The sequence below is a fragment of the Mesoplodon bidens genome (genome assembly GCF_964165515.1).
Source record: "Mesoplodon bidens genome assembly, chromosome: 3".
Lineage (NCBI taxonomy): Eukaryota > Metazoa > Chordata > Mammalia > Artiodactyla > Ziphiidae > Mesoplodon > Mesoplodon bidens.
This window is the reverse complement of record NC_138178.1, coordinates 53,165,004-53,192,437: the sequence shown is the minus strand read 5'-3', so window position 1 is coordinate 53,192,437 and position 27,434 is coordinate 53,165,004. Positions and strand designations below refer to the sequence as shown.

The window sequence follows — 27,434 nt, the reverse complement described above, 5'->3', positions numbered from 1 at the left end:
AAAGCTGCTGGGCCCATGAGCCATGGCCGCTGAGCCTGTGCGTCCGGAGCCTGTGCTCCGCAATGGGAGAGGCCACAGCAGTGAGAGGCCCGCGTACGGCAAAAAAAAAAAAAAAAATCCAAAGTGTTTTCCACAGTGCCTCTTCACTGCTCTCCCCTTGCTCCTCTTGGTCCCTTCTTTTCCAGCTCTCGTCCATCTGGAACATTCCCTCCGCCAGGCCTCCTTGTTCTCCTCATGAGCCTCAAGATGTTGTTGATGTTAAAAAAATTTTTTAAGACTATGCAGGAATGTGGAAAAATCCTTATGACCCACTGTTAGTTTCCAAAAAAGTAGTATACAAAATACAGTATATTTACTTGGTAGTAACTTGATAAATATTTTTTGTTGACACGGACAAGAACAAAAATGGAACGTATAAGAATGAAGTTATTGTCAGGTCGGATGGAATAGTGGGCAATTCTTTTCCTTTATGAATTCCCCCTAAATAGCTTTGTATATAAAAATCACTTGGCTGAGATGTTTCCTGGTTCTAGTTTAAAGTTCCATTTCCAGGAACCTTAAAAGGAAGGGGGGAGGGGCAAGATAGGGGTAGGGAATTAAGAGGCACAAACGTAGTAATGTATAAAATAAATAAGCTACAAGGATATATTGTACAGCACAGGGAATACTGCCAGTATTTTATAACAAATTTAAATGGAGTATTGAATTACTCTGTTATACACCTGAAACTAATATAATATTGTAACTCAATACGTCAATTAAAAAAAAATGTTCCATTTCCAGTCTTGCCTGGCATGCTTTGTGCAGCATCAGACTCTGTATTGAGTCTTCACAAGTTGCTCAGCCCCCCGTGGAAGCCCATGGCGCCTTCTTTCACTTCCCTGCATCTCCCCTTTTGTCTGGACAATGGCTACGCGAGTTAGAACTCCTCCTTCTATAACTTTTCTCTGCCCTCTTCCCCACTTCTTACCACTTCTCTTCTGCTGACAGCTAGTTACATGAGACCTATTATGATGGGATTTCTCTTATTCACGATCTCTGAATTGATTACTTTCCTATGAAGTGGGCCTGTGTCAACTTGTTTTTTCTCTCAGAGGTAGAATAAGCCCAGGGATCCTTCTTATAACAGACGCATCTGTTGCCTGCACTAAAAACAAACAGCCAACTCAACAGTTACAGGCAAAGTACACTTTCTAATTTTGGAGTTTAGTGTTCTTCTTAAACATCTCAAAAGAATTTTACAAATTCTCATTGGAATTAAGTGCCACTTAATTTTATCATCAAGTCTCTATGATAAAAATGGAATGACTGAGGTATTGGAAGGATTTTCCCTTCCCATGCCCCCCAGAGGAAACCGAATTTGAAGAGCGAGCCCAAGTTTCTGAGTTTTCATTTTCTGATTCTTTGAACACCCTTTAAGGACTCTCTCTCTATCCTGTCATCATTTCTAACTGCCACAAAACCCTGTCGAGACGATATGTAATATCAAAGAGAAGTTTTGCATATGTGTTAAAAAAAACTAGGATGCAGACAGAAGTAACCTAGTTATAATTTATTCCACTGCAAAGTGAGCCCCAAACTCTTATTTCAAGGATAAGAGACCAGGGGAGACCAATGCAAACTGAAATGCAAGCATCTGGGGGTTGTTTGCCAGTTTTTTTTGAAAGGAACTGAAAGGAGGGATAAGCTCATACATTCCTGCTATTGCACGGAACTAGAGCATCCAAGCAAGAGGAAATTGCCAGCTTATTCCAATAGTACGTGGCCTCTCTGAGCTCAGGAATACCGCCCAGCCTGAAGAGTCTAGTAATTGGGTATCTCCTGTGAAAAAGTGGTTCTGAGTCTACTGATTTAGAAAGCATCATTGCTTCAGTAGGGAGTTTGGCTCGTTATGACAAAAACTACATTCTTTGAGAGGCCAGTGTGTAGAATTGCAGGGGACAGTGTTACTTGGAAATCACTCATTCATTCTTTTCTTAGGGTTCACAGAATTTGGTGTGATTGCTCAAACCAGGGAGGCTGGTAGGGTTGCCCAAACTAGGAACTATGGGGTGAAACAGTCCCCCTTCAGCCAATTAAGACCTTTCTACAGCAGAGAACTACATTTACATAGTGCTTATTATGAGCCACTGCGCTAAGTTCTTCACATGTCTAGCTCATTATATTTATTCCTCCCCTCTCCTCTTTGCAGTATACTTACTCTGTGGCTTTCATCTCTTTAAAAAGTAGGAAACTGAGACTCAGAGAGGTTAAGTGACTTGCTCAAGGTCACACAGGAAGTGAGTGGTGGAGCTGAGTTTCAAAGTCCAGTCCAGTTTCATATGATGCCAAAGCTCTTTCCCCTCTACCATTTGGCCTCCCTAACCATTGGTGGAAGTTGTCAGAATCGATATGAAGACTATTTGCTTTAGGTTGGCACCTGTGAACTTGCTGGAATGTGGTCTGTGACTGCACTATGGTTTAAAACACAGGGTTGAGAGAGGACAGTGCTTCAGACTGGAAACAAGAACAGGATCTGGACCAAACCTCTGAGGTTAGAGGAGAGTGGATCCAACCAGCAGGTGTGAAAGGATAGATGGATGTGAGAAACCTTAAGCTATTATAGTCTAATGATATCTCCTAAGCAGTCTTGGTGTCAGCTAACCATGGTTTTCAGAATAATTTACCTGGAAAGAGATAACATATATTGCACCAAGGTTTATTTTCACTTAAAATGCTAACTTTCCCCGTGCATAGGATTTTGATTTATTGTCGTTTTTAATCGATCATGAAGAGTGCTTTATAAAAGTTCTGGTGACAAGCCATCATTCCCTACTCAACAGAAGAAGCAGTTGGAGTCCGTGGACAAGTAATTAGACCAGAGCCACAGGTTACCATGGAAACTGGTAGCAGGGGCTGGGTAAGAACTTACGGTCCCTGGTTGGCATCCAGATTTCATTTTCTTAAGTTAGTAAATCAAGACTGAGATCAAGACAACTTTCTTTTGTTTCAAGCCCACTCTCAGGAACATCTTGTGTATGTCAAGTGCTTTTGTTTTCCAAAGTACTTTCCCATATATGGTCTCATCCTACACTCACAACCCCGGGTGGGGTTAGACATTCTTATTTCAACGTACAGATCAGAAAACTGAGGCATACACCAGGCCAGAGACTTGTTAAGGGCCCAGAGCTGGCTCCTGGCAGAGCCACAAGTCTGGCCTTCTTTCCTGTGGGTCACATTGCCCTCCACCTGATCCTGCCTGAAACTGAGCACAGTAGCTAGGGTTCACACAGAGGTTATGACTCTAAGCCACACCTGCAGAAGTGAAGAAGCAGATGTGAAGAAAGAGACAAAAGTGACTATTTTTTCAAAGACCTAGACATTCACACGGGGATCAAGGGGTCCATGCACGTCTTGGCCTAGCGGTTCCCTCAGTCACCGCCCAGGCAAAGGAAACCCCTTGGTCTTTTCCTTCCTTCTTCCTTCCCTCTCCCTCACCTTCCCTCCATACACCACCCTCCACCCCACACCGGTCAAAGCAGAGCTCATTAATATAACAAAGAACTCCGTGGTTGGGCTCATATTCTCCTTTGCTGGAGAACATATCAAATCAAAGCTCTGTGGTGTCAGGTTCTTCGTATCCCATTTGGGCAGATGCTCTGCGCAGTGAGCGGAGTGCGGGGGCCCTCAGCACCCCTCCCCATGGCGCTCTGGGAGAAGGACACAGCCATGTCCCATGTGGAGCATTATGTGATTGCCAGAAGTGGTACACTGTGCCCCGGAACTACAAGAACAATCACAGCATCTAGAAAACTGGAGAATCCACATTTCAGAGGGCTCCGGAAACACAACATCCCCGTTTGAGGCATGTGTTAGGGCGGCCATGGAAAGAGCTTGCCTGGGCCTTGGAGACAGAGAATTATCTAGTTGACAATTCAGTCTCTGCTACTCAAGCCTCGTGAACCTGTGCAAGGAAGGTATTTCTCTTTTCCAAGCCTCAGGTGCCTCATCCATAAAGTGGGAAATGTAACACTCATCCCCACAGGTTGTTGTAAGAATAAAGTGCCAAGTTCAGTGTCTGGCAAATAGTAGGCACTCAATACATGTTAGTTCTCTTCCCACCAGCCCTTTCCTTTGCCCCATCAAAAGCTGCCTTCCCCGGCTTCCCTGGTGGCACAGTGGTTGAGAGTCCGCCTGCCGATGCAGGGGAAACGGGTTCGTGCCCCGGTCCGGGAAGATCCCACATGCCGCGGAGCGGCTGGGCCCGTGAGCCATGGCCGCTGAGCCTGCACGTCTGGAGCCTGTGCTCCACAATGGGAGAGGCCACAACAGTGAGAGGCCCGCATACTGCAAAAAAAAAAAAAAAAAAGCTGCATTCCCAATTGAGTGATACTATGTATCTGAAGAGTTAATTCTTACCTTAAGAAATAAAAATCTCTGTATTCTAACCCTTATGCCTGAAAGGCCGACGATTAGCTTGTGTAAAGGGCAAATACTGCCAGATGGCACCAGCTTTGAGAAAGAAGAGCCTGGTATTAGGTGTGCATTTCAAAGGTTTTAGGAAGTCATAAAATCTAATCCTTACACTGAGGATGTCTTCCCTCACAGACCCAGGACAGAGTGGGTCCCTTCTGGTTATACATCAACCTTCCATCAAGCTTATAACAATCATAATTACATGGTTATTCATGAGATTATTTGTTTTATGTTTACACACTCTCCAAGAGCAAGGACTATGCCTGGCCCAGTTCCTGGCACATAGAGGGTGAATGAATGAATGAAAAGTTTCCACCCACCTTATCTCGTTCCAGCCATATATCAATTCTCTCAATGCCCCAGCGGCTGGGATGACAATCTGCACTTTAGAGACGACGAGGATACTGAAGTTCAGAGAGGTTGCATCACTGTCAAGGCCATCCAGTAAGTGGTGGGGCAGGCACTTCAGTCTAGACCTCCTGACACCAAATCCGGTGTTCCTTTCCTCCACACTCTTCTGTCCTTTGACTCATCAGCCTCACCCTCCTGTTGATCCAGATGGCAACATTTTAGAGAAGCTCTCCTCCCTGGGGCCTTCCATCTGGGCGTGTCATTTGTTGGCCTGGTGCCATCTTTTGAGTGCTGAAGGTCCACTTTCTACCTTAATCCATTGAGTAATGAGCTATTTATTAGCTGACAACAGCCTCATCTGCTGATGGTAAGGCAAATCCAAACATGTTCAGTTACACAGGCCTCAGGAAGCCTCTGGCAGAGAGGGTTCCCAGAGTTGGGGTCTTAAGCTGGTTAGGTCTGTGCTGTGCTGGGGAGTGGGGCAGGGAGGCTTGATATTCAGCTTCAATGTTTTAGAAGTTTGGTCATTCCATTCATTTCTGTGTGATTTTTTCCCCCTCTGATACCCTAGGATTAAAAAAAAAATCACTCTTGTAGGTCAATTATACTTCAAATGGACAAACTCACAGAAAAAGAGATCAGATTTCTGGTTATCAGAGGTGAGGGCAGTGGAGGAATTGGATGCAGGCAGTCAAAAGGTACAAACTTTCAGTTATAAGACAAATAAGTACTAGGGATGTAACGTACAACGTGATAAATATGATTAACACCGCTGGTCGTTACACAGGAAAGTTGCTGTAGCAAATCTTAAGAGTTCTCATCACAAGGGAAAACCAATTTCTTCTTTTTCTTTTATTTTGTATGTATACCAGATAATGGATGTTCACTGAACTTACTGTGGAAATCATTTCATGACGTGTGTAAGTCAAATCATTATGCTGTACACCTTAAACTTATACAGTGCTATGTTATCAATCATATCTCAATAAAACTAGAAGAAAACAACTTAAAGCACTTAGGACAATTGGGTCTCCATTTACATTCTCAATTCTCTTTTAATTGCTATCCATTCTTCACTAATTAACCGGGTCTTTGATCTAGTTATGCAGTAAACAACCCAACCCTCTCCTTTCTCTCCATCAAACCCAGTTTACAAAATTCTATTAAATCCACCCCATTTTTAGACTTCTCTGTCTCTGGGGAATCGCTGGGGAACGCTTAGAGGTTCATGCTCAAGGAGAAATTGGACTTACTGTTTAGCCAGACAGAACAGAGTGGGAGTAACAAAATGTATGTGCCCAACCCAGTTTCCCTTGAACCAGTGATGAAATGTGGGGTGAGTGATTTCACCTCCATGGTGTGCATTTCTGAACCTGCAGTGGCTCCTCCCCAACCTCTGTGTTCCCCTAGTACATTTCATCTTCTAAAGACCTGGATGACAAATCAGAGATGTGAATGTTTCAAGAACCACAGTGAAATGCTCACTCACCACCCGCAGGTGTGGCTCTTGATCAAGAATTACAGGCAGAAAAGGTCATCCTTAAGTCTACCATCTTGTGAAAGTGCCTGTAACAAGATTGTCTTTGTAACTACTTCCTTAAGAAGACTTCAAAGCCCTTTATTAACCCAAACGATAGCTAAGAGGATCGGGACAGAATAGTAGCACCCCTTGAAACGTGGGTGGCATGTGCTTCCTGGAGGCTTTCAGCAGACAAGCTGCTCTATCCCTCCAAAACTACCACAGACAAGCAGCTTCTCTGGTCACTGAGGCCAGCCTGAGAGTCCACTTAGGCTGAGGGTCAGCAGAGACCAGAGAGGTGTGGGCTGGTCAGGCCGCTGTGGCCAAGAGAAGAAGGCAGGATGGTCCAGGTAACAAAACCAAAGGTCATCTACCAGGGCTGGGGGTGGGCACCCTTCAGCAGACCATGTGGTCTGAGCAATATCTGTAGGCAGTAGGGAGCCAAGAGAATAGGCAGGGTCACATAGCAGGAAGGAGACAGAGCCCAGCGTGGGGAGCAGGGCAGACACGTTCACAGGACCCAGGGAAGCCAGAAGCACACATGACAAGGGTAGTGGTGGGAACAGCATGCGGCAGGAACAGCAGCAGGAAGATTTAGGGAGCATTGGGGGCAGGCAGCAAGTTAGTAAGACCTTTGACTTAACAACTGAACATGGACTAAATACGAAGAGGATCAGAACCGCAAGTATATGACTAGATGTATGCACATATTTAAAAGAATACGGGGCTTCCCTGGTGGCGCAGTGGTTGAGAGTCCGCCTGTCGATGCAGGGGAAACGGGTTCGTGCCCCGGTCCGGGAAGATCCCACATGCCACGGAGTGGCTGGGCCCATGAGCCATGGCCGCTGAGCCTGCACGTCCGGAGCCTGTGCTCCACCGCGGGAGGGGCCACAGCAGTGAGAGGCCCACGTACCGCAAAAAAAAAAAAAAAAAAAAAAAAAAAAAAAAAAAAAGGATACGTGAGGAACGAGCAACAGGTGATGATAATCTGCACTGAAAACAGAACTCAGATACCGATCTAAGCCAAGATGCAAAACGCCTGGAACAGAGCCTTACACTGAATAGGTCCTCAATAAATAAGTCCCTTTCTTTCACCGCTACCCCAGAGAAGGGACGCCCCGATCCCAGCTTCCTAAAGAACTATTGATATTATGAGCTAGTATGAGCCTTACCTATTTACCTGTTAAGAGAGAGGAAAGTCTAATTGCTTAGTAAAGCTGTTTATTTATTTAGTCTATTTATCTGTATATCTACTTCTATTTCACAGTGTATCCCCACTGTGCTATTTACCTGTTAATTTCTTGGCGTCTAAATTTCAAAGGTAAGACATTATCATGACCCACTGTACCGTCCACAGAAATTCGTAATTCGAATGCAGCCCTCGCCAAACCCCATCTGTGTCGTCCAGTCCCTAAAGTGTGCCCAGTCCAGGCAGGCACACGATTGGGGCCCAGAGGAGGCTCCTGCCCAGATGGCATTGTACTAAGGGGGCTTCTCAGTAAGGGCAATGACAGACCAAGGGCGTGGCCACTGAAGCAAGTCCCTAGACGCACCCCCTCCCGACGGGGCCAAGGCAGGTGGATCTCTCCCACGCCTGCCCGCGGTTCCCACGGAGAAGTGGGTTCCCAGGTCAGCCCCCGCTCCGGGGAGCGCCCGGAGCCACTGTCCCGCGGAGAGCTGCTGAAGTCAGGGTTACAACTCACCTTGGAACTGGGGCGCCAGACCTCCCGTAGGCAGGGCGTTCTCCCGCCACCCTCCACCCGGTGACATCATGTGTTTAGGACTGAGTCTTCCATAAAAGCAGCCCGCGGGGAGCCAGGAGCCCAAAGAACATACGTGCTCGCCCTAGCGCCCCGGCTGCGCGCACGAGGTCCCGGTGCAAGCCCCGCCGGTCCCAGCGCCGGAGGCAGAGAAAGAGAAGGAGCCCAGCTGCCGGCAGCTCGCGCCCGCCTCCTGCCCGGAGCAGCCGCCCGACGATGCCCCTCCGCAGCCTGCACGCGGCTGCCGTCCTCCTACTCGTGGTCTTAAAGGAACAGCCTTCTAACCCAACCCCACTCAACGGTAAAGTTTCTTCTTTCCTAACAATCCCGAGCGCTCAGCCACACCTGGGCAGAAGGATTTCCACGGGGCTCGTTAAGGATAAAAATCATTTGGGGGGAGCGGGGAAGGACCTGCATGGTCTCAAAATAGCACATTTTTACAAAGGATGCTTCGTTTTCCTGTGGAATGCAGGATCGGCTCCGGTTGCCAGGGCACACGTCGTCTTCGCATTAAAATATGTTTGTATATATGGAATTTAAGAAAAAAATGTCATGAAGAACCTAGGGGTAAAACAGGAATAAAGACACAGACCTACTTGAGAATGGACTTGAGGATATGGGGAGGGGGAAGGGTAAGCTGTGACAAAGTGCGCGAGAGAGGCATGGACATATATATACACTACCAAACGTAAGGTAGATAGCTAGTGGGAAGCAGCCGCATAGCACAGGGAGATCAGCTCGGTGCTTTGTGACTACCTAGAGGGGTGGGATAGGGAGGGTGGGAGGGAGGGAGACGCAAGAGGGAAGGGATATGGGAACAGATGTATATGTATAACTGATTCACTTTGTTATAAAGCAGAAACTAATAAAAAAAATATGTTTGTGTGTTCTCGGAGCACCCCCAGCTCTGGAGAGGTGGCTCGGGAATTTGCTAACCGGGGAGGAGAAACAGAACCGGGATTTCAAGTATTGTGCCTCCATCCACATGCACATGGTGGAGTGACCGGGGTGTTCTGAGCAGCCTCTTTACCAGGGAGGGTTTGCTCAGTGGTGGGTGCTTTTCTTTGGAGGAGAGGCTCTTTACCACTGTTTCACCTCCAAGTCAAAGGAATGATGCATCCCATCCTTAATCATTATTTTTCTCCAGAAGGGCTCTACTTCTGGTACGCGTGTGTGTGTACGTGCCCTCAGACGAGCATACACAGCTTATTTCTGAGTGTAATTAGGGCTTTGAACCCTGAAGGGCTGGAGGCTGGTGGTGCCCAGCCAGTAGCAGAAGGAGATGGAGGGGCCTCATCTGTAGGCTCAGGTCTGGGCAGTGAGTTGCAGAGAGCAGTCAAGGTCAGGGCTTTTGCCTGCCTCTCCACAGCTGGGTGAGCACTTTTCTGGGGGAGTAGATGGTGACTTATGGAAACTTCCCAAGTAACGTGATGGTGGCTCCTGCCCTTGACAGTTTGTGCCAAGTTGTACGGACATTTGTAGGTGTGACCATTCCTGGACCTAGGCTTGGCTGAAACACTTACAGAAGGGCCCAAGGTGACTAGAATGGCTGACAATCCATCCTCCCTGGCTGGGTGGTGGCAGTGGGAAATTGGTCCTGCTCAGCGGCATGAAAGCTGGAGCCCCCTCCCCTCAGAGGTCATGCTGCCCATGGGGCAAGGCAAGGGGAGGCAGGGGGAGCCTGGCTGTCAGCAGCTTTGCCATTCTTCTGAATTCAGTTCGAGTCCACTAGCTGGCAGGAAGTGCTGAGTAGCATCTTCCTCATCTGGTGGGGCAGAGGTGGTGGAAGAAAGTAGTTACAAAGAAGTGGAAATTAATGTATAAAACTGCGAACTTTGACACAGATTCCCCTCTGAAGAAAGCTGCCCTGAGACCCAAAGTTTGACTGACCTGAAAGAGCTCCAAGCTGCTCCAGGACGAGAGAGAAGCCCTTTACTGGCCCTCTTTCCTGAAAGCCTGTTACTCGCCTCACTCTGGGGGCAGCTCGTCCTCCCCCCTCTGCCCCTCTGACCTTCCATACCCTCCTCTCCCCCTTACTCTTCTCCCTTCCCCCTTCTCCCAGTTGGGCTGGGGAAAGTTTTCAGTAAAAAATCTACTTTCACCCCACACTGAGGAGGCAGCCTGCTTACCCCTTGATTCTAAGAACACAGCTTTTATTCTGTTATGCCTCAGGCAGGTTTCTGGGCTTTTTAATTGCCTCCAGGGACAAGGTCAAAGCAGAACTCACTGAGGTGTAAAGTGTCAGTATTAAACCCAAGGTTGCAGGGTGGAGTGGGGTTAGGCTGGGCAACAGGGTGAGAGTGTGGTCCGCCCTCCGCCTGGGGCACTTAAACTCCCAGCTGTTGGCACTGGGGAACATCAGGGTTAGGGAGGGAAGGGGCATAATAAGGCGAAGCCTTGCATCTTCCAGACCTAACCTAGGAATTCTCAGTTGCTGTAGGGGAACATTTCAATGAACTCTGCAGAGCCTGCTTTGCCTGAGCCTGGTGTGGAGAGCTGGGCAGCCTTGGGCTGCATGGATGTGGGTTCTAGCACCCAGGACAGGAAGCAGGCAGGGCCCTGAACCCCTGACCCGAATCTTTGTAAACATCATTTCCTCCGAAGGCACCCAGGACATTCTCCTTGCCCAGTATAAGCTGGGTCTGCAGGATCTAACAGGCATCCAGCTGGGCCTCCCAAGGCTCCGGATAGAACAGATGACCTTCTTGGAAAGGGAACCGTGCTCTCAGGAAGCTACTGAGGTGTAACCGCAGGGGCCTTTGCCTGGCCTGCCTGTGGGGTCAGTTTAATTCTGTGAAGACCCTCGCCCCTAAAGCTAAAGGTGGGAAACCAGGAGGGGACATTTCCAAAAAGCAAAAGGGCACACCTCCTTTATAAAATCCTCCTGCCTTCAGTTCTGGCTGAACTGAATGAACCAGGCTGGGCCCTGACCTTCATCCAATGAGAACCCCTGACTCAGCCCACCCTCTCCTTCATTTTACCGTGCTTCTCCTCCCCAGACTCCAGCTTCTGAGCCCCTCCAGGCACGGCCCTTTATACCCAAAGCACCAAGTCCTGAGGGCCAAGCAGTTCGCTCAGAGAAAGGAGGGCAGGAAAGATTGCTCTGATGCTGCTGCTTTTTAAGAACTCCCCAGTCCTGTGTCACCATCTGAGCCCTTACAGTCCCTGATGCACTCGATCACACTGGGCCCTGAGCTTACCAGAGTATTATGCTGATACCTCATCTGAGGATGAGAGCTGCAACAACATGGAAACCACAGCTTAGCAAGCTTTGGGGAAAGTAGCAGAAGATGTAGGTTATTAAGGCCATGATTTGATTTTGGTGCAGGTGCAATGAAAATTTCTGGCCAAGGCAGGCCTGCTCAGAGGTAGCAGATGTTTTTCCTCGTGGCCTCCAGGATCACTGAGTGGACTCTGTCTCTCAGAGGAGCAGTGAGGACAAACTTCCCCGTTCTTTGTGAGATTTTACAACCTGGGCCTCCAAGTGCTCTGCCTGGCTAAGTGGCAATCACCTGGCTTCCTCTGCCTCTGAAATCCATGACTCTATTTTAATGGAAGCCCTCAAACAGAACGCTGAGGGAAAATGTTCAGAAAAGAGGTTCAAAGTCTTCTGTAGCTTGTTTCCAAAGCCAAGCTGTTTTGTTCCTTTTCACTACTGTTTCAGTAAAAGGCTAGCAGTAAACTTGGGGGTCACATACAAGTTTGGGTTCCCCACAGTTCTGGATGTCTTCGTCCAATTGCTAATTCAGAGGAGGTTAATTTGGGGACTATTAACTCCCATCTGGTCCATAGCAAGTTTCAGGGGGTCTGTGGGGCCCTGTGTACTTTCTTCTCCTGTAAGCATCTTTGCTGCAAGCACTTTCGCTGCATAACTAATTGACCCATAAGGCAATTTTGCTGTAGAAAGTAAAATAATAAAAAGTAAAAGAGGGATATCAAGAGGGACATAATGAACAGAAACAGAGTCACAGATGTAGAAAAACTTATGGTTACTGGGGGGAAAGGAGAGGGGAGGGATAAATTGGAAGATCGGGATTAACATAATACACACTACTATATATAAAATAGATAACTAATATGGACCTGCTGTATAGCACAGGGAACTCTACTCAATACTCTGTAATGACCTATATGGAAAAGAATCTAAAAAAGAGTGCATATATGTATGTATTACTGATTCACTTTGCTGTACACCTGAAACTAACACACTGTAAATCAACTAGACTCCAATAAAATTTTTTTTATAAAAGGACATAGTGAAGCATAAGAAATAAATAACAATTTAAAAGACTTTATTGCAAAATACAAAATATTTGAATACATTTAAAATGTGTGTAGATTCATGGCAATACTGTGCAAATAACTGATTTTATTTTGTGGGTTGTACCTAAGTATTTGTCTTCCAAGTCTTTCATTCATAGTATTTTATACCTTTTTCTTTTTCTTTTTTTTTTTTTTTGGTTTGTTGATTCATCTCCTCGTTCGGCAGTGCACTTTTTCGTTCTCGCTAACATTTCTTCCTTTATTAAGAGAGGTATCAGTTTCCAAATACAAGGGTGCATGTTTGTACCTGAGCTTTGTGTTGCACTGTGAAAGCCTCTACCCTGTGGTGTATTCTTGGCATCTTGTCACATCTCTAGTGACAGATGTTTCAAAGTTCTGTGGGAAATGTTGGCTCAACTCCGCACCTTCGAGGCCCTCGGCCTCTTTCTCCTCCAATGTAGTGTGTTTCAAAATAAGAAACCAACTCTTGGGGCAAATGATTGTCATCGGTCAGCTAGATAAAGCCATCAATAACATTACTAACTGGAAGAAATGCTAATGCGTTTCAACCAGTGGAAACCAAACTGTCAAACCAAAACTGTCAACTAGTTATTTGATCTTTCACAGAAAAATTGTCTTAATGCCAATTAATTATGCAGCAGCGAAGATGTTTATGGCAAAGCTTACATTAAAAAGAACAAAACGAATAAAAAAACACCTAACATGGTTCTATGGACCTCCTGAAGTTAACTGTACACGAAATTTTCTGTGTCCAAGCTTATGGGCATTTTTAAAATTAATTTTTGTTGGCGTATGGTTGCTTTACAATGTTGTGTTAGTGGGCATTTTTAATGAGGAAAGGTCCATAGTACTGATCAAATACTCTAAGGGGTCTGGACTCCCCCCTCTACCCCAAAGATTGGGAAGGAGACTCGAAGATTCTCTAAGTTCGTGGGAAGTGATGGGAAATGTGGAGATACGCTTCTTAGCAGGCACTGATCTTCCACTTCTCCTTGTAGACTTTCATTTTCTCACCTATAAAACGAGGTGTCGGGTTGCAGGTATGTGAATGAGCCCTCAATCCCTCTCTTCCAAAGTGGGATGTTAACAAATAATGCCTAAACCAAAGCAAATCATGAAGGCACAACATGGGCATGTTTTATAGAGATGAGGTAATGCCAAAAGAATCATTTTAAAAGAATTCACAGTGGTTGCCATAGGGAGCAGGAAAGTGACTAGGAAGTGTCAGGGGACCAATATTTTTATTAAAAGCCTTATAGAACCATCTGACTCTTTAAACCATTACAAGTGTAATTTGAAAGAACTGCCAACTGAATTTGAAAATTAAAAAGACTGAGGCAAAGAATTGAAACAGAACAACAACAAAAAAATAGGACATTAAACCAGCTTACAAAGAAAAAACAAACAAAATCCTCTTTTCACTTTTCAAAACCACCATTGGCTTGAGTAGAAAATGCCCAGTTGTGATAAGTGACTACCAGATGGTTGGTCAGGTAAGTTTTACTGCAAATCATTCCCAAGAGAGAAAGGAGATGTGAGTCTTCCTCTTGCATCAGTACCCCGGTGGGCCGAGAATCTCAGAGGCACTGGGAGAAGCTGGGAGAGAGGGACATAGGAGTTGAACAGTCCCCTCATTGTGATGTGTCCCGAGATACCCTGAGTCTCAGTTTGGGGTCTCGGGCTCCTCCTGGAGATGAAGAGGGAGGTGTGCCAGCAGGGTAATGAGAGCACAGCTCTGCAACGACTTTTTAAAAACTGAAGTATATTTAATGTACAATATTGTCAGTTTCAGATGTACAGCAAAGTGATTCAGTTATACATATATCTATATATTCTTTTTCAGATTCTTTTCCCTTACAGGTTATTACAAGATAGTTCCCTGCGCTATATAGTAGGTCCTTGTTGGTTATCTATGCAACGACTTTTTAAAAAATTTTCATTTTATATTGGAGCATAGTTGATTAAACAATGTTGTGTTAGTTTCAGGTGTACTATGCAATAACTTTTTAAAACTATGTTTTGCTGTCAGCCCAAAGGACTTCTATGAGTGAAGGGTGTGGAGTGGGAAGTGCTAGGTGACTTTCGTTATATTCCTGGCAGGACCTCTCCTCCACGTTGCCACTGCCCCTGGAATTCTAACTCAGATGAGGGTGGCAGCTTCCTCAAAGAAAAACTTTCCTTTGGGGATTAGTTGTCTCCTCTTTATGTACTGAGGTGAACTCTTCTCCAGGCTGTGTTGTTAAGTGGGAAAAAGCAAGATGCAAAACAGGGTTTCCCGTATGTCAACATTTGTGTGCAAAAAGGCGGGGGGACAGACTACAGAGACCTGTGTGTGCAGTCACACTGTGCAAACGTTCCCATCAGCTGGTGAAACTGACTACTAATGAAGCAGGGAGTTCGGGTGGCAGGAATCGCTTTCACTGTGTACTTTTTGGTGGCTTTTGAGTTTTGAGCCTTGTGACTTTATTACCCATTCAGGTGATGAAATTTGGCTTCTCTAAGATATATGGGAGGCTTCTGATCAAGAAGCCCCTTCCCTAACCCTTTGGCCCCTGCACAAAATCACTGCCTTGTGCTTTGTCTCCCCTGGGAGCACAGTTGCTCTGAGAAGCAGTTGTTCTGACACAGACTCTGAAAAAGTTTTTTTTTTCTAATTAAAAAAATTTTTTTCTTACAGTTTCATTGAGATATACTTGACACACAGCACTGTATAAATTTAATATGTACGGTATAATGATGTGACTTACATATATCATGAAATGATTATCACAATAAGTTAACACCCATCATCTCATATAGGTACAAAATTAAATAGAAAAAAAATTTTTCCTTTTGATGTGAACTCTTAGGACTTTTTTTTTTTTTTTTTTGCGGTACGTGGGGCCTCTCACTGTTGTGGCCTCTCCCGTTGCGGAGCACAGGCCCCGGATGCGCAGGCTCAGCGGCCATGGCTCATGGGCCCAGCCGCTCCGCGGCATGTGGGATCTTCCCGGACCAGGGCACGAACCGGTGTCCCCTGCATCGGCAGGCGGACTCCCAACCACTGCGCCACCAGGGAAGCCCCTAATTAGTGTTTTTGTTTTCTCTGGATAAAAATCCAGGAGTGGAATTGCTGGATCATATGGCAGTTCTGTTCTTAATTTTTTTTTTTTTTTTTTTTTTTTTTTGCGGTATGTGGGCCTCTCACTGTTGTGGCCTCTCCCGTTGCGAAGCACAGGCTCCGGACGCGCAGGCTCAGCAGCCATGGCTCACGGGCCCAGCCGCTCCGCGGCATGTGGGATCTTCCCAGACCGGGGCACGAACCCGTGTCCCCTGCATCGGCAGGCGGACTCTCAACCACTGCGCCACCAGGGAAGCCCTGTTCTTAATTTTTTTGAGCAACCTATAGATCAATACTGTTTTCCATAGTGGCTGCACCAATTTACATTCCCACCAGCAGTGCATAAGGATTCCCTTTTCTCCATGTTGAAAAAGTTAGAAGTTCTGGGCATCCACCTTCTTTTAATTTCACCCATTTAAAAATAAAATCTGTCATGTTTTCTCTAACTTGTTCAAGCTCAGTTGTACTTACTTGCTTTTTTTTTTTTTCTTCTTCTTTGCAGAATCCAAGTGGACCTATATAGGTAAGTAGAGATCTTAAATACTTTTTTGAGGAGATGACTATTTAATGAGAAAGTCAGAAACTTCTTGATCTGTAGAGGTTATTTGGGGGGGTTGGGGAGAGCAGTTCTGGTATTGTTAAAAGAGGGCACAACGTCCTCTCTAAAGACTTGCCCCACACAGGTCTCAGACAGCTCTTTCTCCAAGGAGCTGAGCCTGCTTTGTGCATTTGAACTGCGAGTCACAGTGTAAGGCTTTCAGATTCCTGCAAACCACCCAGGTGAGGATGCCCAGGTTACCTTCAGACTGCAAGGGCCCTAGACAGGAGAGTGCCCTTCTCCTCTGTAGGACATTTATTCTACAGTAAACAAAGAATAAAGGGCTCCTTTCTGAAAGTTAGGCTCAGGCCCGAGAACTTAAGCTGCTAGTGTGTCTAGAATTAACTTCTCGTTGCCGTGTTTGTAAGCAAGCAGTGGACCAAGCAGTGATGGTCAGTCCTTAGTGAAAGAGGAATGCTTGTCTTAAATGGAGAGACAGGGACATCAAGTGTGCAAAAAGGTTTCGAGATAAGCAGCTTGAAATCGGCTTAGCTCATGTATTGCAATGAATGGGAAATTTGGTCATCAGCTGGAGTGGGGATGGGGGTCAAGCTCTAGGGTCCACTGGCAAGCGCAGGAATGTTAATAATGACTTGTTTGGGACTGAGTGACGAGGGATGTGCAAGAGAGATTGTTACGGGGAGCAGGAGGGTGGAACTGGCCTCACTGGCACAGGAGGGGTGGTGACAGGAAGAGAAGTTGATTACTACAGAGGAAGCAGAATCCAGAGAAAGATCTCACTTGGATTTGCTAGTTAGCCTTTGGATGTTTGTTAGCCCAAGAGGCAGAGAAAAGTCCCTGAGCTAATCAACCAGCTACCTCCAGGCCAAGGTCTCCTTGGCTCTAGCATCGCATGGCTCCACTGCTACTAACATCCCTTACGTACTTATGGGCAAGGCACGTTGCTAAGTGGGTGGGTAATTAGAAACATAGGCTGTGGTCTGTAGATGGGAATTACTTAAAGCTCACAATTCCAAGCAGAATATAATAGGTAATAATAGCAGATAACAAGTAAACGATTCAGTGCTCTGATGGTTCAGAGGAAGATGAGAGTCTAGGGCTAGATGGTCAAGGAAGGCTTCCTGGAGGAAGAGGGCTTTCAACCGGACCTTGGAGGATGGAGGATTCAGTACGATGGGAAGGAAGTGCTATTGGCCAAGTTGATGATGGTATCACATGAATGGAGGCAAGAAAGAGCAAGATGGCATTTGAGGGAAAACATGTAGAGAAGTCGTTACAGGGGAGGGATGGACTCTAAGGTCAGAAAGATAGGTTGGGTCATGTATTAAAAGACTGCAGCAGGTCTATAAGTAAGGATGCTGGCCCATCTCCCATCTCCAAGCTATGTTGTTAAATGAAAAAAGCCAGATATAGTGTGTATATGTGGCACCATGTGTGTACAATGTAACTTTGTGTTTGCACAGAATTTTTCTAGAAGGATTCAGGAGAAACTGAAACAGTAATGGCCCCTGGAAAGGAGCACTGAGAGACTAGGGGTCAGCTATGGGAGGAAAGAGTTACTTTTCACTGTCTGTAGTTTGAATGTTTATCCTGTGCTTGCCTTACCAAAAAATGCAAAATAAAACAAAATACTAAAAAAATTTTTTTCCAACAATATTTAGGTAATACTTTAAATTATCCCAAAATACAGAGAGAAAAACATGAGACACAGCAGGCCTTTCCCCCCCCCCCCCAAAACACTAACATTGTGCAACAGGAAGGCACTGTTGCTGTTCTAAAGGCCTATATTAGACTTTCTACTAATGGCACCAACCACAGGGTTACTGTGAGGATCGAATGGTGAGATCCATGTGAGATGGGCTGGCATAGTATTGATACTTGTTCTATAGTAAGCACCCAATAAAAGTAGACTATGACTATTATTATCAAGATACATTGTTTTCTTGGAATAGATTTTTACTTCTCTCAATAATAATAATAGTTTTGTGTCTACACGTTTTCTTAATATGAGGAGGCAATTTGACGCCTGTGTATCTCATCATTATTTTTTGGAGTTGAATGTTATTTCCCTCACTACCACAAATAAAAGCTTCATGTATGTCCATCTTTTGGTAACATGTTGTTAAAGCTATAATGATTGCATTGTGTCAACAGTATTCTATTATACTGAGAGTGTTGTATGGACTTCTCTAAGGTGAATATATTTCATTAATATTGTTCTAATTAAAAAAGCAAACAGGGGCAGCATGGAGGGGGAGGCCAGGCTCTTCCCACTTTGTCCCACGGATGGAGGGGCGGGGCAGGGGGTAATTTGCATTTTAAGGAGAGTAGGGGGTGGTAGGTGGTGGAAGAGGAAGGATGGGAGGGAGGCTGGAAGGTGTTTGGCCTTTGAAGAAACCCCATTCTGTGTCCAGTTTACAGTGGCGGCAGTAAGAGGGAAGGGTAGGGCAAGAGACCTGACAAAGAAAGAATCGGTGCAGCCTGGGGATCAGGGCCCCTTGGGCAGGTTCAGTGTGTGGGAGGAGACAGGAGCAGTGTAGGCACAGAAGGAAGGCGGGACTCAAGTTCTGGACCTTATTCCATACAGTCTGGAGGAAGCACGTGAGCCCTCGGGATCTTGCTTTCTCCCCATCTGTGACCTGGGGAAGGGATTGTCCAGATCAGTGTTCCTCAAGCTATGGCTTGGGCTCACCTGCATCAGAATCACCTGGAATGCCTTCCAGATATACAGATTTCTGAGCCTCAGCCTGGATCTGGGGGAGGGAGGGAACCTGAAAAACCTGTCTATTTCAGGTGATTCTTATGTACTCTGTTAGAGAACCTCTGACCAGATGGTTCAAGACCTTTCTAGCCTGAGTCAGAGGTAACTTGCCCCACACCTCTTCTACTGGCTTCCCAGGTGGAGTGGAGACACGAGTCACATCTCCCCAGGGCTCCCTTCATCTGCAGGACAGCGCCCCTGGGCAGGGCAAGGAAGTTACAGAGAACAGAGAGACACGGTGTCAAGAAGGTGTAGGAGGAAAACCTTACTGCCACTTAGGCATGACATGGTGCTCCCCAAGGGAGGGCCTTTCTGTCCAGCCATACCAACCACTCCAGGAGCACTTCCTCCTGACGATTAGCGCTGGCCAGCCCTCTGTCCCTCCTGCATGCAGTTAGAGCAGCTCTTTGCTGAGGAAGCAGAGGTCAGAGTCTAAAGATGCATGGCATGCATGGGGGCGAGCACAGAGGCAAACCTTTTTTTTTTGCCGTATGCGGGCCTCTCACTGCTGTGGCCTCTCCCGTTGCGGAGCACAGGCTCTGGACGCGCAGGCTCAGCGGCCATGGCTCACGGGCCCAGCCGCTCCGCGGCATGTGGGATCCTCCTGGACCGGGGCATGAACCCACGTCCCCTGCATCGGCAGGCAGACTCTCAAGCACTGCGCCACCAGGGAAGCCCAAACCTGGTTTTTTATTAGTGAAATGAGCACACGTGATGTGGAGTCAGGTCAGTGGGGGCCAGTGAAGGAGGCAAACAGGTCCAGGCTGGCACTTGTGCTTGGAGTCACACAAGTAAACAGAGAGCCTGGCATAAGTGCCAGGGGGGAGAGGGAAGAATGGTTTCCAAACAATACAGGCTGCATCGAATGGGGCAAGTCCAACCCAAGGCCACATGCTGGTTTTCCCAGGGCGCAGACCTCAGCTACTTTTCACATAGATGCCGCTGAGTCATCCTGCTCCGCGGGCCTCTCGCTTCCAGGAACACATGATAGGACTTCTAGAAGCACACGGAAAGAGAACTCGAGCCCCATCCCCCCACCACACTGAGTCACGAGGCTAACCTCCCGGATGGCCCCCTGCAGACAGGAGGACCATCTGGCAGCCAGGATGGAGCCAACCCTGCCCCTGAGTGCTCCTCCCGGGTGGCTGGAGCAGCAGCCACGTTCGTGTTGGCATGTGCTGGGTCAGTGCCCTACCCCCTGCAATCAGCCCCAGTTCAATCCTGCTGAGCCACCAACTTTGAAATGGAGGGCAACTGCAAGTCAGGCTGACACGTGAGAGAAGGCTGAACTCCAGTCTGCTCAAGTGCATCTATGCTGTTAGAAGGCAGGGTAGCGGGTGCCCTTGGGGTGTGTAGGTGACTGGAAGGAGGGCATACTGGTCGTTTCGTCCCTTGACATGGGTGCTGTGTTCAGTTTGTGAAAATCTATCAAGCTGTTCACTTACATGCACTTTTCTGTATGTATATTATATTCAATAAAAGAGTTTAAAAATTCCAGCTGGCTGGGAGAGTCATCCTTACCCCAATAGATTTTTCAGCCCTCCCACAAGAAACAACCAAAAAACCCTCAGTGTGTTCAAAATAACAGAGCAACCAAAAGGAATGACTGTATTGAAACTAACGACCCAAGAACGCATCATGTGAGCAGAGAATGGACATGGGGCTCCATCCCAGAGGAGGCCAGACACTGCTCTGGTGCTCCTCCAATGTGAGCTAGTTCAGAAACAGACAAATACCACTGTTCATTATTTGGAAGAAATAAGACAAACCGTCATGGGAGATGAGATGTAAGGGGAAGAGGAAGCCAAACCCCCTCCTGGCAGGTGAACGAGTCCCACTTCTCCCCAAGTCAGGGTCCCGCAAGGCATCCACCAGATCAGCCCCTCTATCCCAGATCGGGGACTCTGGAAAGATGGCGTCTTAGCCTCGGGGTGCCGGGCACCGGGCTCGTAGGCCCTCCTGCCCAGCTTCCCGGTCTCAGGCTCTGTCAGGACGCCCTGTGACCAGGCACTGCCACCGCATTCCTTAACTGCTCTCCTTTCTCCCAGACAATAGACGCTCTGTCTTAAAGAATTTCCTTTGGGAATTAGGAAGGGATCCTCCATTGGGGCGAACCTCATTGGTTCTCCAGGCTCCCACCTCCACCCGCTTCTGTCCTGAATCTGCTGGAATATTAAGTTACTATAAACAAACTCTCTCTGGGGCTCGGGACATCCTTCCCAAGCTAGAACAAGACATGGAACACATGCAAGGAAGCTAGGAAGCTTTACTTTTGTAGTAGGCAAAGGCAACGTGTGACCTTCACACTCAAAGGCAGTATAAAAAACAGATTAAGTTAGAGCTAAAGGGAGAACTTAAAACAGCAGTTAGGGAGCATGTGCAATTAATAGGCTGATTTTATTAAGGAGAACTGTCATCTTTACCAAAGGTAGAGGCCTGGCCAACTCACAATACCCCAGTGACTTCTCCCCCGTTGCCACTGCCATCCTGAGGATGAAGGACAAGAGGCACAAAGCACTCTTATGGGAAAGAGGGAGAGGGAACAAGAAAGGCCAGAACATGTTTTTCATACCAGGGAACTGAATCCCTAACCCCTGTGTCTTGGGGATTTCCCTTGAGGCTTAGCAATCGAACCCGCTGTGCTTTATTAAATCTGTGCTATAGTTCCAGTTACTTCTAATTGAAGTTGTGACATCCAGGGTTTGCCTGGATGTGGTGTGGTCTACCCACTCGTCATTATTTCTCATCTTTCCTGAGTTGCAGAATTGAGGTTTGTGTGTTCTGGAGGATCTGGGTCTGCAGCTGCCCAAATGCCTGCATTTTCGTGTTCACAGCTGGCCTTACCAGCTGGGTGAAAAGATAGGGAAGCTAGCATTTGTTCCTAAAGGCGGGTGTAGTGTCATGGGGGGCGAGGGACAGGTGAGACAGAAAACCAGGAGGGAGAAGTGGAAAGTGTACAAAGCCCAGAACCAGGCAGACCTCCTGGAAGTAGCAGCTAGGCCACTTTCTGGATAAATGCTCTTAGGAAAGTAACAACCTCTCTGGACCTCGGTTTTCTCAGCTACAAAATGGGAGCAGTAATAGCATCTACCTCAGTGGCACCTGGATGGGCAGCACCAACATCACCTGGGGCTCAGGATGCCCTTCCCAAACACTCAGAACAACCAGCGAAACTCACAGGAGGAGCCTGGGAGGAAAAACCCAAACGCTTCACCTCCTGTTCTTTGAGCAGCAAGAAAAGCACCATACATGACTCTGTTAGAAATGCAAATTCTTGGGCCCAGCCCAGATTTACCTCCAAATCAAAGACTCTGGGGCTGGGCCCAGCAGTCTGTTTTAACAAGCCCATCAGGTGATTCTGATACACACTCAAGTTTGAGAACCTCTGCTTTGCTTCAGAGTCATGGCGAGGATTAAATAATACACAGAAACAGGCTCGCAGTGCCTGGCGAACAGTGAGCACGTGTAGCTAATCATCTTCTTTCCCTTCACTTTACAGAGTTATGGTGGAATTCTATTAGCTAATAGATGGGAAAATGCCTGGTAAATTCCACAATACCAAACAAACCTGAGTTTTGTTAGGAAGGATCTACTTCTTCGTGCTTTTCTGAATTGCCTGAGTTTTTAACAGTGAGGAGGTATTCTTTTTATATTCTGAACAAACAAAAGGAGTTTCCCTTGTGAGAAAAAAAGTGATTGAGCAAAAAACCCCAAGGGCGCCAAGCCCTTGTCCCACAGGCCTCACAGGCCAGAAAGTTCTTCCCAGCCTTGTCCTTCAGACCAGGGGTCGAGTTGGAGCTCATCACCCAGGCACTTTCCTGGCATCTAGGGACCAGATATCTGGTTCCATAGCCGTGGTCACCTCAGCCACGCAGCTGAAGTCACTGGAGTATCCCCTGCCTCCCTGCCCAGCCCACGGGGGCAGGGTGCTACTCCCCCGAGCCTCTGGGTTGAGCCTTGATTTAGGGTTCAGGAGTGGAGATGGGAAGAAATCTGGGGCTGGGCTACTAGGCCTCTGAGCTACGTAAGTCCAGCCCCGTGCAGGGACTGTCACCCACCTGGGGCAGAGCAAGCCTTGGAACTGCGGGCTGAGAGTTGGCTGGCGAGAGCTGGGAGCGGGTCCTGCCAGGGGCTCTGTCAGGCCTCTGGCTGTGCTCAAACTTGCCCTCTCTGCTTCATGTTGGTCTCAAGCCCCAGGCATTCAGATGAGGGCGGGGCACAGCCCTGCAGAAGCCAGTTAAAGCCCTTGGCAGCCCATCCCCAGCAGGGGGAGAGAGAGGAGACCGTGGGGGTAAACCAGCTTAGAAGAAAGATTGAAAGCAAAAAGGCTGAATTCAGAGCAGGTGTGTGAAGGCGCCCAGGGCAGAGACTAGGTCTCGTTTTCCATGAAGAAGAGAATGGACCAGAGATTGTCTCAGCAGGCTCCGCGTCTCCTTGAAGGGAGCAGGGGCCCTCTCTCCTGGTCTGTTACTGTCTTCCTCTGTAGGGGTGGCCACAGGGGTGCAGGGTGCAGGCACAACTGCGGAGCCCAAGAGCACAGCCAGACTCTTCCCAGGGTCACACCACATGGCCAAGAAAGAGAGCCAGGGAGTGTTCTAATTTCATACTTTTACATGTAGCTGTCCAGTTTTCCCAGCACCACTTATTGAAGAGGCTGTCTTTTCTCCACTGTATGTTCTTGCCTCCTACCAAACGTAAAATAGATAGCTAGTGGGAAGCAGCTGCATAGCACAGGGAGATCAGCTCGGTGCTTTGTGACCACCTAGAGGGGTGGGATAGGGAGGGTGGGAGGGAGGGAGGGAGACGCAAGAGGGAAGAGATATGGGGATATATGTATATGTACAACTGATTCACTTTGTTATAAAGCAGAAACTAACACACCATTGTAAAGCAATTATACTCCAATAAGGATGTTTAAAAAAAAAATGAGAGCCAGGACCTGCTGTGGACAAAGACTGTATTTCATTGATTCTCAGATGCAACTTTATTTTAGCATCTCTGTAAGTGGGATATATCTTATAATCCATGGCATCTAGAAGCAATGAAATATGGTAGCTGTTCCACAAATACTCAGCAAGAAGCACCCTGTTAGATGCTAAGAGCACAGAGAAAGGAGCTGAAATGATTTAATTGATCAACAATTAAATAGTGAAACAGTAGGAGCAAGAAAATGTAAAAATAATGGCTAGTATGCATGCTGTCCAACATAGCATATAGGAATGATGGGGAATCATATTAGATTTTGAACTGTAACTTCTTTCAATTTTCAGTCAAGCCACAGTTCACTTACACTTTTTAGTGGTGTTGGACCAGTACGACAAGTATTTGTAAACAAAATAAATTAGGTGCTTTTTTTTTTTTTTTTTTGGCTGAGCCACATGGCTTGTGGGATTTTAGTTCCCTGACCAGGGACTGAACTGGGCCACGGCAGTGACAGCACCGAGTCCTCACCACTGGACCGCCAGGGAATTCCCATAGACGGGCTCTTTTTCTTCTTCTTTTTTTTTTTAATTCACAAAAGTATTCCTTTAAGGAACAAGCTTTCCAATGACCTGGCAAGCATTTAATTTTTGCCAACCAGGAAGGAACAAATACGAGCTGCCACCTCCTCATGTCCATAAAGGTTGCCTCAGAACTGACACAACTGTCCTATGTGACAGTTCTGTCATTGTTAGAGATTTCAGTAATTAAAATGGGAAACAGAAGCTTAGGTTATTTTCCTTATGAAAACTATGTTCCTTGGAGCCACAATATTATGATGGTTTTCGTGCTCTTGTACATTGGATGTCTTAAGCTGACTGCAGTTTAAGGGATCCTTTCTAATTACAGGAAGGTACTTCTTTCCTTCAACACTGTGATCTGACCTGTGACAAATCTGTACTATACACTGTGTAAATGGCTAACAAGTCAATTGCAAACCAACTGAATGTACAAATCTTAGTGCTGGTGCTGAAATCTCTTCAGAATAGTCATCATGATCTCAAAGTTTGTTTCAAAATTTGTAAGCATCAAGTGTCAATCAAAACTGAAGATGAAACACTAATGAATGTTGAATTCTCATGCTTTAGGTGGACTTCCTTATTAGAGACTTTGGTTCTCTGCTATTTTTACCGTACTGTTTCATTTAAATTTCCTACATGCTAACTTCATTTGTGCGATTGAAATAAAATGGCAGTATTAAAAAAAAAAAAGAACTGGCGTGACTCTAAATAAAATGGCTCATTTAGCTCATCTTAACTTTTTAAATGATTTTGTAATCATTAACTTGTGACTAGACCAGCTGTATGACTTCTGGGTGAATAGGAGACCCATGTAGATCTTGTAAGGATGCCCGTGGTTAGCTTCAGGGCAAATGGTCATGCTGCCCCCACCTTTTGGGATAGTTGGCTCAGAAAGGGCTCCTTGGTTATGATGAGGGTGAGATTTGCTTATAGCAGGGAATGGTGACACTGGCAAATGGTGCCTGGTGCTTTTGTAGGGAGGCCCCTCCTTGGTACTCCATCTTCTGGGAACTGCATGAGAATTGGAGAAAGGAGAAAAGGTGACTGTGAAGGTTGTGGAACCTGGGGCTAGGGCTGGGGCTGGGGCTAGGGCTAGGGCTGGACCTGCAAATCTAAAGGTTCTTCATTGATAGTGCCCTTCTAGTTTATAGGTATTTTTCATGATCCTGAGCCAAAATGTTATACAAATAAATTTCTGGAATTATTACCTAGAAGGGACCTGAGAGTAATGGTACCCTACACATGCATCGCTCTTTTATTCTGCCCTCCTCCATGGATACCATTGTTTAAAAGGTTTAACAAATTAATCTATTAATGAAATAGTTCTCCCATTTGTTATTAATCAAAGACAGATCTGAAAACCAATCAAAGTTTTTAGTTAGCTCAAGATAAGGATTCACATTTATTCCACAAACATTTATAGAGTAAATACAAAGTGCCAAGTATTAGGCTAGGTGCTGAGGAAATGATGAATAAGGCATGAACAAGACTAAGAATCTGGGAGGAGACAGTGAATTAGGCCTTACAAAGCAGAGAGATGAAGCACAGAAAAGGGCGCCCCCACCTAGTGCCTTGGGAAAGGATTAGAGAAGGCTTCCTGGAGGAGGTGATGTCTAAGCTGAGACCTGGAGGACATGTAAGAGCTAGCCAGGCAAAGGGCAGGGGCTGAAAGAGCCTTTGGGGTTAAGGGACAGACTGTGCAATGATCACCTAGGCTGGTAGGTTCTGGGCACTACCAGGGACCTCAGTGAGGAGGGCAGGGGCTGGGGAGATGGACCAGGGCCAGAGTGAGGGGCCCACGAGCTGGCTGAGGAGTTGGGACCTCATTCTGGAGACAGCAGGGGGACAGCTGGAGCGTTCTAGGTGGAAAGCTGAGATAAGCCTTTTAGAAGGATCATCGTGGCTACAAAGTAGAGTGAATTGAGTGTGAAACATGGAAGCAAGGGGCCCAGAGGGATGCAGGAGAGGGGGATAGGGGTCTGAACCACGGGAGGGGCAATGGGGGTCCTGACCTGTTGATATAACTCAGCCAGAAACATAAGACATCTAATGTTGCAACTGGCAGGAGTAGCCTGATTGTAGATGAGAGCCCATCTCTGTTGGGCTTCGTGAAGTATTCAAACCAGCATCCAGGCTGCCACTGCTGCCCAGGTGGGACCCCAGTGGGGAGCGCTGATGTGGCCAAGCCCCACACTCATTTACAGATGAGGCGAGGAAAACTCAGAGTTGTCAAGTGACCCAAGCATGAGAAGCTGAGCCAAGACTGGAATTTGTGTCTCCTGATTTCCGTCTCGTGTATTTTCCCAGTCATTTGGTGGATGCTCATTTTATGCCAGGCATTGTGTACCCTACACGACGCATCACAACACTGTGCAAAAGCCACTGAGGAAATGCAGTGATTTTTTTGAAAAAGTAAATAATATAGACTTGCCAGAAACAAATTATGCCAAATTAACTTGCTTTTCTTCCCTACATCAGAGTAAAAGGCTTAGTGGTTAAAGAAAACACAATAGACTTAATACCTGTTGACATAAATAAACATTTGATATGGTTCCTTGTGACACACTCAAGGGAAATGTAGATCAAAGACCAGTGTGGTTGCTGGGAAAAAAATCAATACAGTCAAGTCATCGTTACTGTAGGCAGCACACGGCTGGGAGAGATGTCAGGGGTCCTACGGGGGCAGTAATGAATCAATACCGTTTTCAGATTCTTGGGAGTAGGATGGACAGCTGAAGGAGTGTGGTGGTTGGAATCGGAAAGATGAGAGTTGGAAGGAAGAACAGGGAATAGACGACACACGTAAGTGAAGAAGAAAAGCAGATCAAAGAGAGCGGGTGGGCCTGGGGGTGGGGAGAGGGGCAGGAAGTAGCTCCTGGTGAGGAACACCGTGCGGGCGCAGCAAGATAGGAGCCCCCGCAGAGGCTGAATGAGGAGAGCTGCCTGCCCCGTGCTCGGTCCTGGTGATTCAGGAAAGAGGTGTAAGCACGCATTTACACATGCACACATATGTGTGCACTCATGCATCCACGTTCACGTGTATCTACGTTCTTAGATGTGTCCACACCCCCGACACTCACACCTCCATTTCCTACACCATGAACTTGGAGTGAGTCTCTCTGCTGGTTTCTGAGCTACGGGAAT

At 46.7% G+C, this 27,434-nt stretch overlaps 1 protein-coding gene across 2 annotated transcripts in view; it reads left to right on the top strand.

Moving 5' to 3' along the window:
* The first annotated feature begins 8,136 nt into the window (after positions 1 to 8,136).
* Positions 8,137 to 27,434, top strand: part of CA12 (carbonic anhydrase 12) — a 62,794-nt gene continuing 43,496 nt past the window's right edge. The window contains exons 1-2 of one of the 2 annotated variants that reach the window (XM_081228047.1): positions 8,137 to 8,386; positions 15,972 to 15,992. In XM_081228047.1, coding sequence (XP_081084173.1) covers positions 8,302 to 8,386; positions 15,972 to 15,992 — 106 coding nt within the window. In that variant the 5' untranslated portion in view covers positions 8,137 to 8,301. The remainder of the gene's footprint in view (positions 8,387 to 15,971; positions 15,993 to 27,434) is intronic. The other variant, XM_081228046.1, reaches the window with a different exon arrangement.